General features: G+C 43.3%; 1 protein-coding gene across 3 annotated transcripts; it reads left to right on the top strand.

Annotated features, from left to right (window-relative positions):
• Window positions 1-8,147: 8,147 nt before the first annotated feature.
• Window positions 8,148-13,744, top strand: LOC122938322 (zinc finger protein OZF-like). Of its 3 annotated transcripts, none has more exons than XR_006390004.1 (3): window positions 8,148-8,209; window positions 9,283-9,403; window positions 9,719-9,887. XR_006390004.1 is itself a non-coding variant. In XM_044293774.1 (3 exons), the coding sequence occupies exon 3, from the start codon at window positions 12,197-12,199 to the stop codon at window positions 13,448-13,450; it is 1,254 nt and encodes a 417-aa protein (XP_044149709.1). In that variant the 5' UTR covers window positions 8,148-8,209; window positions 9,283-9,403; window positions 12,165-12,196; the 3' UTR covers window positions 13,451-13,744. The 3 variants fall into 3 exon arrangements, 2 of the variants coding, with proteins under 2 accessions (XP_044149709.1, XP_044149699.1); XM_044293774.1 differs by lacking the exon at window positions 9,719-9,887 and adding an exon at window positions 12,165-13,744; XM_044293764.1 differs by lacking the exons at window positions 8,148-8,209; window positions 9,283-9,403; window positions 9,719-9,887 and adding exons at window positions 10,050-10,099; window positions 12,165-13,744.
• Window positions 13,745-13,988: the final 244 nt, after the last annotated feature.

Below are 13,988 nucleotides of genomic sequence, written 5' to 3'. Positions count from 1 at the left end.
ACTTTCCACAAGGGGCCACCGGACCCAATATCACTGGAGTTGGTTTTTCTGGGTGAGCTAAATGGAATTTCTTCACCAACCTTTTAGCATGCATTTTATTTGTTGGAACCTAAGTCCTCTACTCTGGACCAAAACTCTTCCAGTGAACTAAATATTGCAAAGAATTACGAACTTTCCTCACATCAAGGATTCTAGAGACCTCATATTCTAGTTGACCGGCAACTTGTACTGGCGGCGGGGATTCCTGTGCTGGAGATACAGGAAACACATACTTTTTGAGTAAAGCTTTGTGAAAAATATTATGAATATGAAAGGAGTCAGGTAACGTAACCTAAAAGACACAGGATTAATGTCAATAATCTCATAAGGGCCAATAAATCGAGGTGCCAATTTACCCAAAGGTACCTTCAGACACAAATCTTTGGTGGATAACCACACCTTGTCTCCCAAATCTACCCCTCGAGAGCGCCTTTTGTCAGCATTAACCTTTTCATCCTCCTGGGCTTTTTTCAGGTTCAACTGAACCTGGGCAGAGATTGTGCACAGTTCTTCAACTCCTAAATCATCTTCAGGCACCTGAGAGGAAGACAGCGAGAAAGAACTAAATCGTGGATGAAATCCAAGATTACAAAAGAAGGGAGAGATACCAGTAGACGAGTTCACCTGATTATTGGCGAATTCCGCCAAGGACAAATGCTTCACCCAAAGCTGTTGGTTGTCGGAGATGTAACACGTCAAATACTGTTCCAGAGACTGGTTTAAACGTTAGTTTGACCGTTGGTTTTCGGGGAAAAGGCCGAAGAAAAATGACAGCGAGATATTACATTTATGACAAAAAACCCTCCAAAATTTTGAGACGAATTGAACGCCTTTATCCAAAACTTTAGTCTCTGGAATTCCGTGTAGACGAATTACATGATCTACGAAAAGAGAAGCTAAAGTCTTAGCATTGAGCAATTTTGACAGAGGAATAAAATGAACCATTTTGCTAAACCTGTCAACGATTACCCATACAACCGACTTACCCTCCGAAACTGGTAGGTCGGTAATAGAATCCATAGAAATAAGGGACCAAGGTCTACTAGGGATAGGCAGTGGTCGCAACTCACCCACCGGACGGGACCTAGGAGTTTTGGACCTGGCACAAACCTCACATGAGGATACATATGACTGGATATCTCTAGACAAGGTGGGCCACCAGTAAAATCTGGAAACCAGTTCCTTGGTGGCATTAATGCCCGGATGCTCACTAAAAACAGAATTCTGGCACTCACCTAACAGTCAGGGACACAAATGACCAGGGACAAACAACTTATCTTTAGGAGATTGTACCGGAGCCAAGTGTTGTCCTGCAGAAATTTCGGTCGTCAAATCGGGGGAGACCGAAGTCACAATGATACCTGCCAGCAAAATAGGTTCTGGAGGAGTGGCAGGAGACTGTAAGGCACAAAAACTCCAGGATAGAGCATCTGCTTTGACATTTTTACCTGGCCTGTAAGTAATGCAAAAGTTAAAGCGTGTAAAGAATAATGCCCACATATCCTGTCTTGGATTCAAACGTTTATCAGATTCCAAAAACATTAAATTCTTATGATCAGTAAGTACCGTAACACGATGTTGAGCCCCCTCCCAAAAATGACACCATTCCTCAAAGGCCCATTTAATAGCAAGTAACTCTTGATTTCCAATGTCATCATTTCTCTCAGTAGACGATAACTTACGAGAAAAGAACGAGCAAGGTCTCAGATTAGTGAGAGTTGATGACCCCTGGGAGATTACTGCCCCTACCCCATCCTTGGATGCATCTACTTCAACCACAAAAGGCCTTTCTTGGTTGTGTTGGACTAATACTGGGGTGTTAACAAAACACCTCTGTGGCCTCTGACGACCAATTCACAAGATCCGCCCCCTTCTTGGTTAGGTCAGTGAGAGGCTTAGCAATAATAGAAAAACTTTAATACATTTCCGATAATAATTAGAAAAACCAGAAAGCGTTGTAACACTTTAAGAGAGGAGGGTCTTACCCATTCTAAAAAAGCCTACACCTTCCCCTGATCCATCTTAAAGGATTGGGGTCTGAGGATATATCCCAAAAACTACATTTCCTGCACTACAAATATACACTTCTCGTTTTTAGCAAATAATCAGTTCTCCCGAAGTACCTCTAGTACCTGTCTAGTGTGAATAACGTGAGAATCCCAGTCAGGTGAATAAATCAAAATATCATCCATGTAAACAATTAAAATTTTTCCAATAAATTGTCTAAAAATGTAATTAACATAATTTTGGAAAACTGCCGGAGCGTTACTTAAAGGGAACCTGTCACCTTAATTTTGCGCATAGAGCTGGGGACATGGGCTGCTAGATGGCCGCTAGCACATCTGCAGTACCCAGGTCCCATAGCTCTCTGCGCTTTTATTGTGTTAAAAAAAAAGTTTTTATTGATATGCAAATGACCTGATATGAGTCCTGTATCCGGAGATGAGTCAAGCGGAAAGGAGCCCAGCACCGACCCGCGTCCTCCGAATCTCCTCCTTGCTGGCTGATGTCACATAGCTGGAGCGCCGAAATCTCGCGATGCGCGAGCTAGCGCATGCGTAGTTCGTTCCCTGTGCTGATGCCAGTACAGGGAATGAACATGATGCTGACACTGCGCATGCGCTAGCTCGCGCATCGTGAGATTTCGGCGCTCCAGCTCTGTGACGTCAGCCAGCAAGGAGGTAATTTGCATATCAATCAAAACGTTTTTTTAACACAATAAAAGCACAGAGAGCTATGGGACCTGGGTACTGCAGATGTGCTAGCGGCCATCTAGCAGCCCATGTCCCCAGCTCTATGCTCAAAATCATGGTGACAGGTTCCCTTTAAACCAAATGGCATAACCAAATATTCATAATGATCCTCAGGAGTATTAAAGGCCGTTTTCCCCTCGCCCCCTCCTTAATTCGAATAAGATTATAGGCCCCCTTCAGATCAAGTTTAGTAAACCAGTGATCTCCAAGAACTTGATTAAAGAGGTCTGGAATCAAAGGCAAAGAGTACTGGTTCTTAACTGTAATCTTATTTAACTCTCCATAATCGATACATGTTCTCAGTCCACCATCCTTTTTCCCAACAAAGAAAAACCCTGCCCCCATAGGAGACACCGAGGGTCTAATATGTTCTTTTTGCAAGCTCTCTTTCAAATAGTCCCTCATAGACTTCCGTTCCGGACGAGACAAGATATAAATACGACCCATAGAGTACTTAGATCCGGAGTAAGATTGATGGCACAATCATATGGTCTATGAGGGGGAAGGAAATAAACATCAGACATGGAAAAGCATCAGACATCAGCAAAGTCAATAATGTACATGGGAAGGATTTTTGATTCTGTAGTTGTGGCGAAACCAACCTCGCCACTGGGTTTTGGAGAGGGCTGTTTAAAAGCCTCTTGCCTCAGGATTATGGCCCATAGTAACGTTAAAGGAGAAGACAGACCGGCCGCACAGCTTAAATCTGTCTGTAGAATTGTATTTTATGTTATTATGCGTTCGGTTAAATTGTATGTTATGTGAGGGCACCCAGATAGCTAATATTATTGTATTCATGTATTCTGAGTGCCATTCACCTAATGATATGCACTCAGACTTGAGCTATCTGGGGATATGTTAAATGTCTGTGTTTGCTGTGGGGGTGTGCCATTGTGTGTTTAAATGGTGATGTCTGTCCTGTTGTCTCCACATGTGTATTGGCGATCTCCCTTTTGTCCTGAGAGATAATTGGATTGTCTTCGGTCGTCTCCCAGGCAGAGAGGAGGAAACCATGATGCATTGTGGGGATATGTTGTATCTGTTCTGTATTTGCAAAACTGTAATAAAAACCAGGCTGGGTGTGCCAGCACTTCAGATCACTGCTTGACCCTCAAGACGGAGCCTTGTCTCGTTATTGGGGGGATTCCCTGTATGCTGTTGGAGACTGATTGCCAGGAGTGTAAGCTGACTGATATACGCTTTTCCTGTTCGTCTGACTGACAGCTATTTGCGAGGTTCCAGTTTGGAGTGCTATTTTGTATCCAGTTCGGGAGGTTGGTGTTCTGCAGTAGCTGTGCCTGTCTCTCGGAAAGGGGCATATCGCCTAAACGGATTTTAGCCCCTTGTCTGCTGAAACGGGTCCGTTACAGTAGTGATTCCAGACTTACTGTAATAACATGTAGACTGACATTTTAACCCCCATTTTTCTAATTCACCCGTGGACCAGTTGATGACTGGGTTATAAACCTGGAGCCAAGGCATGCCGAGAACTATATCCACATGTAAATTCTTTAATACCAGACAAGAACTGCACTCCGTATGGAGGGCCCTCACAGTCAAGGTGACCTCAGAGTTACAATATTCTACTGTTCCACCCATTAAAGGGATGGAGTCAATAGCAATAAAATGAATGGGATTAACAAGAGGCACAATGGGCACCCCGAGGGAAAGCACAAAATTGTGGTCAATAAAATTAGAAGCAGACCCTGAATCAATGTTTTTTCCCAGACCCTTTACAAGAACCAAAAGAAATAGTCACAGGTAACAATATCTTCTCTTGAACCTCCTTAGGGGGTACTTATCCTTCTGGGCATCAGGACGCAGAGGTCTTCTGGAGGGAGGAATTTTAGGACATTGCCATAACTAGTGATCCGATTCTCGACAATAAAAGCAGGCACCCCTCTGACGTCTTTGATCCCTCATGGTCATTCCGGGTTGCATGGGCTCTTCGGCATGATTCTCCAATTTGACTCTCAAGGGTTAGGAGTCAGGTTTAACCAACACTTGTGGAAACGTCAGTTGTTCTCTTTGTCTTTCCCTTATACGTCGGTCCAGTCTGACAGCTAAAGTCATTGTCTGCTCTAAGGTGTCAGGGAGGGGGTAACTGACCAACATTTCCTTCAAGAATTCAGAGAGCCCTAACCTGAACTGACACTTAAGTACTGGATCGTTCTAGCCAGAGGACAACACACCATTTCTGAAATTTGGTGCAATATTCCTCCACAGGTCTGTCTCCTTGGCTAAGAGACTTTAGTTGAGACTCTGCTACATCCAACCTATCGGGTTCATTGTAGAGAACACTTAAAGCTGGAAAAAACGCTTCAACAGTAGCTAAGCAAGGGGAGTCCGTGGGAAGAGAGTAAGCCCATTATTGTTGGTCTCCCTGCAACAAAGAGATATTAATGCCTACTCTTTGTTGTTCGGAACCCAAAGAGTGTGGGCGTAAACGAAAATAAAGTTTACAACTCTCCTTAAATGTCAAAAAATGCTTACGATCCCCTGAAAACGGTCAGGCAATTTAATATGAGGCTCAAGATTCTGAACGGAGGATGCCGCTAGAGATGGGGTCTGAAGCAACTCATGCTGCTGTAGCCTCTCCGCCATTTCCAGCATTTACAGCAATTATCAGGAGCAAACATTTATAGGAATACACCTTCCCGATAATTGCCCTGATCATTGGCCAATGTAAAGCTTAAAGGTGACCATACACTTTAGATAGAAGTAAGTTGATGGTTGAACAGCAGCTGAACAAACATCTGGTGAACATCTGTTTCAGACACACGGCTCTACACAATTTAGTCCAGATGCCCATACACGTTCCGTAAAACCAGACGATGGAGAATAGATCTCTCTGGGAATCTTCTTTCAAAGAAAGATTTTTTGTCTATCAGATGAAAATGTTAACCTTCTGCCTACCACCGCACAACTTTATACGTTGTGGCGATAGGCACTTAACTGTAACCCGTCGTATAAGGCCCCTTTCACACGAGCGAGTTTTCCGCGCGGGTGCAATGCGTGATGGGAATGCATAGCACCCACACATTCATTTCAATGGGTCTGTGTACATGAGCGTTTTTTTCACGCAGCCCTAGCCCCTATAGAAGTGAATGGGGCTTCAGTGAAAAACGCATTGCATCCACAAGCAAGTGTAGATGCAATGCATTTTTCACTGATGGTTGCTAAGAGATGTTGTTTGTAAACCTTCAGTTTTTTATCACGCGCGTAAAAAACGCATCAAAACGCATTGTATCAGCGTGGAAAAAAACGGAACTAAACGCAATCGCAGACAAAACTGACTGAACTTGCTTTCAAAATGGTGCGAGTTTCACTGAACGCACCCTGAACGCATCCGGAGCCAATCCGTCAAGCTCATGTGAAAGGGGCCTAAAAGCATCAGGTTACATTGTGTTCTGCAACCAGTGATGATGGAGATCACTATGACCGCACTGTCATTAGACAGTTGCGGTCACAGTAAGTATGTCTGTGACCAGCCAAAGCAGTCTCCCTGTGTGGCATCATTGTTGGAGGGTGGTACAACCTTCCATCTCAGTGTAAAGTGAAAAAGCTGGCAGGAGGGCCCCTCTCTGCTAGCTGTGGGATCAACTGTGAGCCTGCCGACTGTGAATTAACTCCTTCCTGCCCTGACTAATTGCATTGAAAAATAAAGTTAAAAAAATTAAAACGTTACAGCTATAGGTACTAGTTTTAGCAATAGTACAGCAGACTACGTACACAGATTTCTCACCCCTTTTTAATGTCCGTATAAAATATATTTAAGTTTTTTCCTTTTAGCTTTAAAATTTAAAAGTAGAAAAGTTTTGTTTTGAAAAATTTATAAAGAAAAAATATACATCTGCCATGTTATAGCTAAAAGTATCTCATACATTTCTAGAGGTAAACAGAGTCCCCTGCAGCCCAGAGCTAGACAGCTATAGCCCCAAAGAGTCCTCTATGACTATGTGCTAGACAGCTGTAGACTCCAAGAGTCCTCTATGGCTATGTGCTAGACAGCTGTAGACCCAAAGAGACCTCCATGACTATGTGCTAGACAGCTGTAGACTCCAAGAGTCCTCTATGGCTATGTGCTAGACAGCTGTAGACCCAAAGAGTCCTCTATGACTATGTGCTAGACAGCTGTAGACCCAAAGAGACCTCCATGACTATGTGCTAGACAGCTGTAGACTCCAAGAGTCCTCTATGGCTATGTGCTAGACAGCTGTAGACCCCAAGAGACCTCTATGACTATGTGCTAGACAGCTATAGACCCCAAGAGTCCTCTATGACTATGTGCTAGACAGCTGTAGACCCAAAGAGACCTCCATGACGATGTGCTCGACAGCTGTAGACCCCAAGAGTCCTCTATGACTATGTGCTAGACAGCTGTAGACCCAAAGAGTCCTCTATGACTATGTGCTAGACAGTTGTAGACCCCAAGAGTCCTCTATGACTATGTGCTAGACAGCTGTAGACTCCAAGTGTCCTCTATGGCTATGTGCTAGACAGCTGTAGACCCCAAGAGTCCTCTATGGCTATGTGCTAGACAGCTGTAGACCCCAAGAGTCCTCTATGGCTATGTACTAGACAGCTGTAGACCCAAAGAGTCCTCTATGACTATGTGCTAGACAGCTGTAGACCCCAAGAGTCCTCTATGACTATGTGCTAGACAGCTGTAGACCCAAAGAGTCCTCTATAACTATGTGCTAGACAGCTGTAGACTCCAAGAGTCCTCTATGGCTATGTGCTAGACAGCTGTAGACCCCAAGAGTCCTCTATGACTATGTGCTAGACAGCTGTAGACCCAAAGAGTCCTCTATGACTATGTGCTAGACAGTTGTAGACCCCAAGAGTCCTCTATGACTATGTGCTAGACAGCTGTAGACTCCAAGTGTCCTCTATGGCTATGTGCTAGACAGCTGTAGACCCCAAGAGTCCTCTATGGCTATGTGCTAGACAGCTGTAGACCCCAAGAGTCCTCTATGACTATGTGTTAGACAGCTGTAGACCCCAAGAGTCCTCTATGACTATGTGCTAAACAGCTGTAGACTCCCAATATACAGGGTTTTTATAGTCCCTGAGACACCATACTACAGACAAGTCCTTCGCTTTTCTACTTCCTTCTCCTCCACACACAGCACAGTAGCTCCGCCCCTCAAGTCATCATCACAGGTCCTTCCCCACCTAATCGTCTCTTCACTGCTGAGCCCCACCCCCTGCACTGATCACATGACAGTGACATCATCTCAGGTCCTTCGCCACAATTTCTCTCCACAGCTGAACCCCGCCCCCTGCACTGATCCCATGATGGTGACATCACCACAGGTCCTTCAGCTCTGGCAGTGCAGCAGATACTGGGCAGGTCCTGGTCGGTAGTCAGGGCTCCTGTTCTCTCTGGTATCAGCCATTCCTCCAGCCTGCAGGTAAGATGAGCTGTGAGGAGACAGTGTGGTGGAGAGCTCAGACATGTCACCTCTGGAGATTCTCCTCCATTACACACAAGGAATCCTTCTCCGCTCCTCAGATTAGTATGATGGGGGGAGTAGTAGTGGGGGATAGTGGAGGTTGCTGGATCACAGAATCTGCTCTGTGTGAATAAGGGAAACACTGCCAGGAGCTTAGATACACATGGAGCTCAGAGTCTCCTGCCTCCACACACCGCACTACAAGAAAATTTAGACTAGCACATTCATATTCATAGTCACAGGTGCATATCCATCAAGCAAACATTGTTGATAAAAAAAAAATAGGTGCACAACATTTCACATGCAAACAATAGAGAAATGGGGATCCTTCTAAATTAAAGTGGTATTATACCTACTATAAATGGAAAAATAGAAGCTCTTTGCGCACATTTTTGATCAAACGTGTGTCGGGTCCATCTACCAGGCGTCAAGGTGGCTTCTGCAGATGGATACCTAACACTCTCTTGGACTTACCTAAGCTGGTTGTAATGTAGCTGGTCCTTACACTGCCCTGAAATTGTAGGCTTAGGTAAGTCCAAGAGAGGCAGTAAATTAGTGTTAGGTACCAATCTGCAGAAGCCACCTTGACGCCTGGTAGATGGGCCCGACACACGTTTGATCAAAAATGCGCGCAAAGAGCTTCAATTTTTCCATTTATAGTAGATATAATACCACTTTATTTAGAATGATCCCCATTTCTCTGTTGTTTGCATGTGAAATATTGTGCAGCCATTTTTTTTTTATCATCCACACACTGCACTGGCGGGAGCTTAGATACACACTGCACTGCCAGGAGCTTAGATACACACAGAGCTCAGAGTCTCCTGCCTCCACACACTGCACTGCCAGGAGCTTAGATACACATTGTACTGCCAGGAGCTTAGATACACATGGAGCTTAGGGTTTTCTCCCGTCAGTGCAGCTTTATGAGGGTCTGAGTTTTGCGGGATAAGTTGTACTTTTTCTCTGCCTCATTATCGGGGACATGGGACTCACTGATTAACCTTTATTCCTATTTTGCTTGGATGGAGGATGAAGAAAACCAGCAATACGAGACTTCTCCTGAATGAGCCACCAAGGATGGACAGGAAGGAGATCAGCAGAAGAATATTAGACCTCACCTTGGAGATCATCTCCCTGCTGAGCGGAGAGGTAAACTTTTCTAGATTTCTCTCCTCTTTATTGTAATCTGTAACAAGTCAGACATCGGGGAGGAGAATCCATCATAGGAAGTGATAGGAAGAGTCCAGGGTCCTGTAGAATGGCCTCCAGACCTTCCAAGTGACTGACAACGTGAAGATCAGCCCCCAATATGGTGAGTGATGTATCATGTGACCAGTGACCAATAGTCATGTCGTAGGAGCCATGAGAAGGTAAGTAGGCACGTTGTACCCAGGAGAAAAGGGCCGGAGGAGAGCACATGGCCCCTGAAGGGTTTATTCCCTAAGTGTCTCTCTCCATCCACAGGAGTGCACAATAGTAAAGAAGACATCAGAGGACTGTGTGACTCCCATCATCCATCTTCAGGAGTCAGGAGAGGGGAGCAGGACCCCTCCCTCCATCACAGAGCCTCACCCCCTGATACATGAGCAAAAGATTCTAGAACTCACCCACAAAATGATGGAGCTGCTGACTGGAGAGGTGACACTGCTGGGAATGCTGGGAAATTCTCCAGTAACAGCACTGGAGGGGTCTGGGTGATGACGGTGTCATTGTGTTGTCAGGTTCCTATAAGGTGTCAGGATGTCACTGTCTATTTCTCCATGGAGGAGTGGGAGTATATAGAAGGCCACAAGGATCTGTACAAGGAGGCCATGATGGAGGAGCACCAGCCTCTTATATCACAAGGTAAGAGCCGTCATGTGCAGTGTATACACGTGTGTGCAGTGACATGTAATGGAGGAGCACCAGCCTCTTATATCACAAGGTAAGAGCCGTCATGTGCAGTGTATACACGTGTGTGCAGTGACATGTAATGGAGGAGCACCAGCCTCTTATATCACAAGGTAAGAGCCGTCATGTGCAGTGTATACACGTGTGTGCAGTGACATGTAATGGAGGAGCACCAGCCTCTTATATCGCAAGGTAAGAGCCGTCATGTGCAGTGTGTACACGTGTGTGCAGTGACATGTAATGGAGGAGCACCAGCCTCTTATATCACAAGGTAAGAGCCGTCATGTGCAGTGTATACACGTGTGTGCAGTGACATGTAATGGAGGAGCACCAGCCTCTTATATCACAAGGTAAGAGCCGTCATGTGCAGTGTATACACGTGTGTGCAGTGACATGTAATGGAGGAGCACCAGCCTCTTATATCACAAGGTAAGAGCCGTCATGTGCAGTGTATACACGTGTGTGCAGTGACATGTAATGGAGGAGCATCAGCCTCTTATCCCACAATGTAAGACCCAGTCCTTTTTGGAAGTACATGATGGTGGAAAAACTATACTAAGTTCCTGGCTGCAGGGCTTAGCCACATTTGAGTCCAAGTATCCACAGCAGGGAGTCAACAAATACTCGGTCTGTGTCCTTGAACCACAAACTTAAGGCATTCCACAGGCGACACACGAGGAGCTGAAGTCCATCCGAGTCCATTCCTTGGGTCCGAATACTTTAAACATTGCAAACCCTCTCAGGTAAGGTGTTGTCATTATAGCTATCCAAATATGATGTGTGCTCTGTTAAAGTTAAAGATGCCCAGAATAAGCACATAACTAAGAGTAATATAAGCCAGGTCTGTTAGAACTACTCATGTGTGACATTGGTGTCAGGGGTACAGTGACTCCAGGGCTAGATGGTGATGAAGCCTTCAGAGCACACAGCATAGTTGGGTAGCTATACCCACACATGGTTGATCTTTATATTAGTTGATGGCCTGGTCCTGGTGTGACTGCAGGAGCTGGGGACTTTACCCAGCAGTGACGCATATCGTATGATATCTTTGCATACCCTATTTATTTATTTTTTCATTCCCGATGAAGCCGGTGGTGGAGAAATGCGCCGGATGCTGTAGAGTGTACTAGGGTGGATCTGGGGTAGGTTACTGTGCAGAGTGCATCCACCACTAGGGTGCCTCTCTGTGTTGCGGGGTAGTTATATAAGGAAAGGTTCTCATTCTGACTCCACCTTACATATATCTGATTGTATTCACTGTATGTAGTGTGTTGGCTCTTAGATACTCCCCACATTGATGTTTTTTTTTAATTGTCTGTATTAAAAGTTAAGTTTTAAGAGTTTCATGCCTTCTGTGCTCTGGTTTTGATTAGCATGACTCCTGTCATCTGTTTGTGAACTTTTTGTATGTTTTTTACCGACAACCCTAGAATCAAAGGCTCCAAAGTCAGTTGACACTGGCCCATAGCAAGAGTCCCATGGACGGACTGCCGCAGGCCTTGAGGGTTATATGTGCCCATCTAGTCCTCGGGCCAGAGCTCTGGTGGGGTGTTATAGGCCAGCACATAATTAGGTATCTTCAGATCCAGAGCCTACCTCCCCCACCAACCTGATTAGGTCTAAGAGACTCATTTAGTAATGAATGCACTTTGTGTTGAATGTGGTGACGGATCCTTTTCAAGTTAACTTCTTGTATCAATGTGATGCCCGCTTGCTATTATTAGGCCAAATGTGTTGAGAGAAGGAAGGCTTGAATGGCAGACACAGTCAGGGTTTTTTAATTTTTAGCTATGTTTGTGCCATAAAATTGGTGACTGGGTGTCTTGAACTTTATCAGAGTGATATAGAAAAATGTATAAGCTGAAATAAAATAAAAAAGCCAGAAGTGCATTCAAAATGAATGACTTACTGTATACCTGTAGTTATTGCTGGATCCACTTACAGCCTAATAGGAATGTTATAAGTTTGTCTACTCTGTGGTTTGGAAAGAAAACACAATTTTTTATTTTTATCTTAATAGAAAATCCCAGTAAGAGTTCTGAGGGAAACTTCATGTTATCGCTAAATTATAAAGTAGAAGATGAAGATATCATGCAGCGATCTTCTGGAGAAAACCTCATTACCCTTAATGTACATCCAGGACTTCACAATACAGATCTTCCGTATATCTCCCCTGATTATGAGGAACCTTCTCCTGACCAATCAAAGATTATCATAAGTACAAATTGGAAAGAAGGTAAAAGGTTCCTGTGTGGTAAAAACTTCATAAAAAGATCAGATATTTCTACACACAGTAGAATACACACAGAAGAGAGGCCATATTCCTGTTCAGAATGTGGGAAGTGCTTTATAAAGAAATCACATCTTGTTAGACATATGAGAATTCACACGGGAGAGAAGCCATATTCATGTTCAGAATGTGGGAAGTGTTTTATCAGTAAATCACATCTTGTTAGACATGAGAGAATTCACACAGGAGAGAAGCCATATTCATGTTCAGAATGTGGGAAGTGCTTTACAAAGAAATCACTTCTTCTTAAACATGATAGAATTCACATAGGAATTAAGCCTCATTCATGTTCAGAATGTGGGAAATGTTTTTCATATAAATCAGAGGTGGTTTTACATGAGAGAATTCACACAGGAGAGAAGCCATATTCATGTGCAGAATGTGGGAAATGTTTTACAGTTAAATCAAATCTTGTTAGACATGAGAAAAATCACACAGGAGACAAACCGTATTCATGTTCAGAATGTGGGAAGTGCTTTACAAATAAATCACTTCTTGTTAAACATGAGAAAATTCACATAAGAGATAAGCCTCATTCATGTTCAGAATGTGGGAAATGTTTTTCATATAAATCAGAGGTGGTTTTACACGAGCGAATTCACACAGGAGAGAAGCCATATTCATGTTCAGAATGTGGGAAATGTTTTACAGTTAAATCAAATCTTGTTAGACATGAGAAAAATCACAGAGGAGACAAACCGTATTTATGTTCAGAATGTGGGAAATGTTTTTTAAATAAATCAGAAATTGTTTCCCATTATAGAATTCACACAGGAGAGAAACCATATTTATGTTCAGAATGTGGAAAGTGTTTTACAAATAAATCACATCTTGTTAGACATAAGAGAATTCACACAGAAGACAAACCATATTCATGTTCAGAATGTGGGAGATGTTTTACAGAAAAATCAAATCTTGCTCTACACAAGACAACTCACACAGGAGAGAAGCAACTTTCATTCCAGAATGTGGGAAATGTTTTACAGATAAATCAAGTCTTGTTCGACATGAGATAAAGCCATATTCATGTTCAGAATGTGGGAATGTGGAAGATGTTTTATAAATAAACCAAATGTTGTTAGACATAAGTGAAGTCACACAGATGAGAATCCATTTTCGTGTTCATAATGTGAGAAATGTTTTACTAATGCCAAAGTTATGGAGCCTCAGAAAATTCCGACAGGAGAGATGGCATTTTTATGTTTTATATGTGGAAAATATTTTATAAGGAAATTAAATTGTAAAATTTATCAGATCAAAATAAATTACACTCCTTAAAAGGGTTCTCTGGGAATAAAAAAAAAAGGAAAATACTTAAATATTACTTTATTATAAATATATTCCCAAATACCTTTCATTAGTTATAATGGCTCATTTTATCTACGGAGCAATCACCATGGGAAATAAAATGGCCGCCGTCTTAATCACTCAGCAGGACAAGTTACTTCAAAACACTGAGCTATAGTCCGTCCTCTCTGTACTTCATGTCTCCTCTTGAACTCTATTCCTACAGAGATTCAGCTAACGTTCTTAATATCTATATTCAGGATTATA

This window comes from Bufo gargarizans, chromosome 1 (genome assembly GCF_014858855.1).
Source record: "Bufo gargarizans isolate SCDJY-AF-19 chromosome 1, ASM1485885v1, whole genome shotgun sequence".
Classification (NCBI taxonomy): Eukaryota; Metazoa; Chordata; class Amphibia; order Anura; family Bufonidae; genus Bufo; species Bufo gargarizans.
Note: the sequence above shows the minus strand (reverse complement) of the source record. Positions and strands in the feature narration are given on the sequence as shown.

Excerpts from the sequence above, each read along its gene's own strand:
- LOC122938322 (XM_044293764.1), top strand. The coding sequence starts at position 10,066 with ATGATGGAGGAGCACCAGCCTCTTATATCACAAG. Across the intron at positions 10,100-12,164 it reads CCAGCCTCTTATATCACAAG|AAAATCCCAGTAAGAGTTCT; the intron begins GTAAGAGCCGTC and ends TTATCTTAATAG.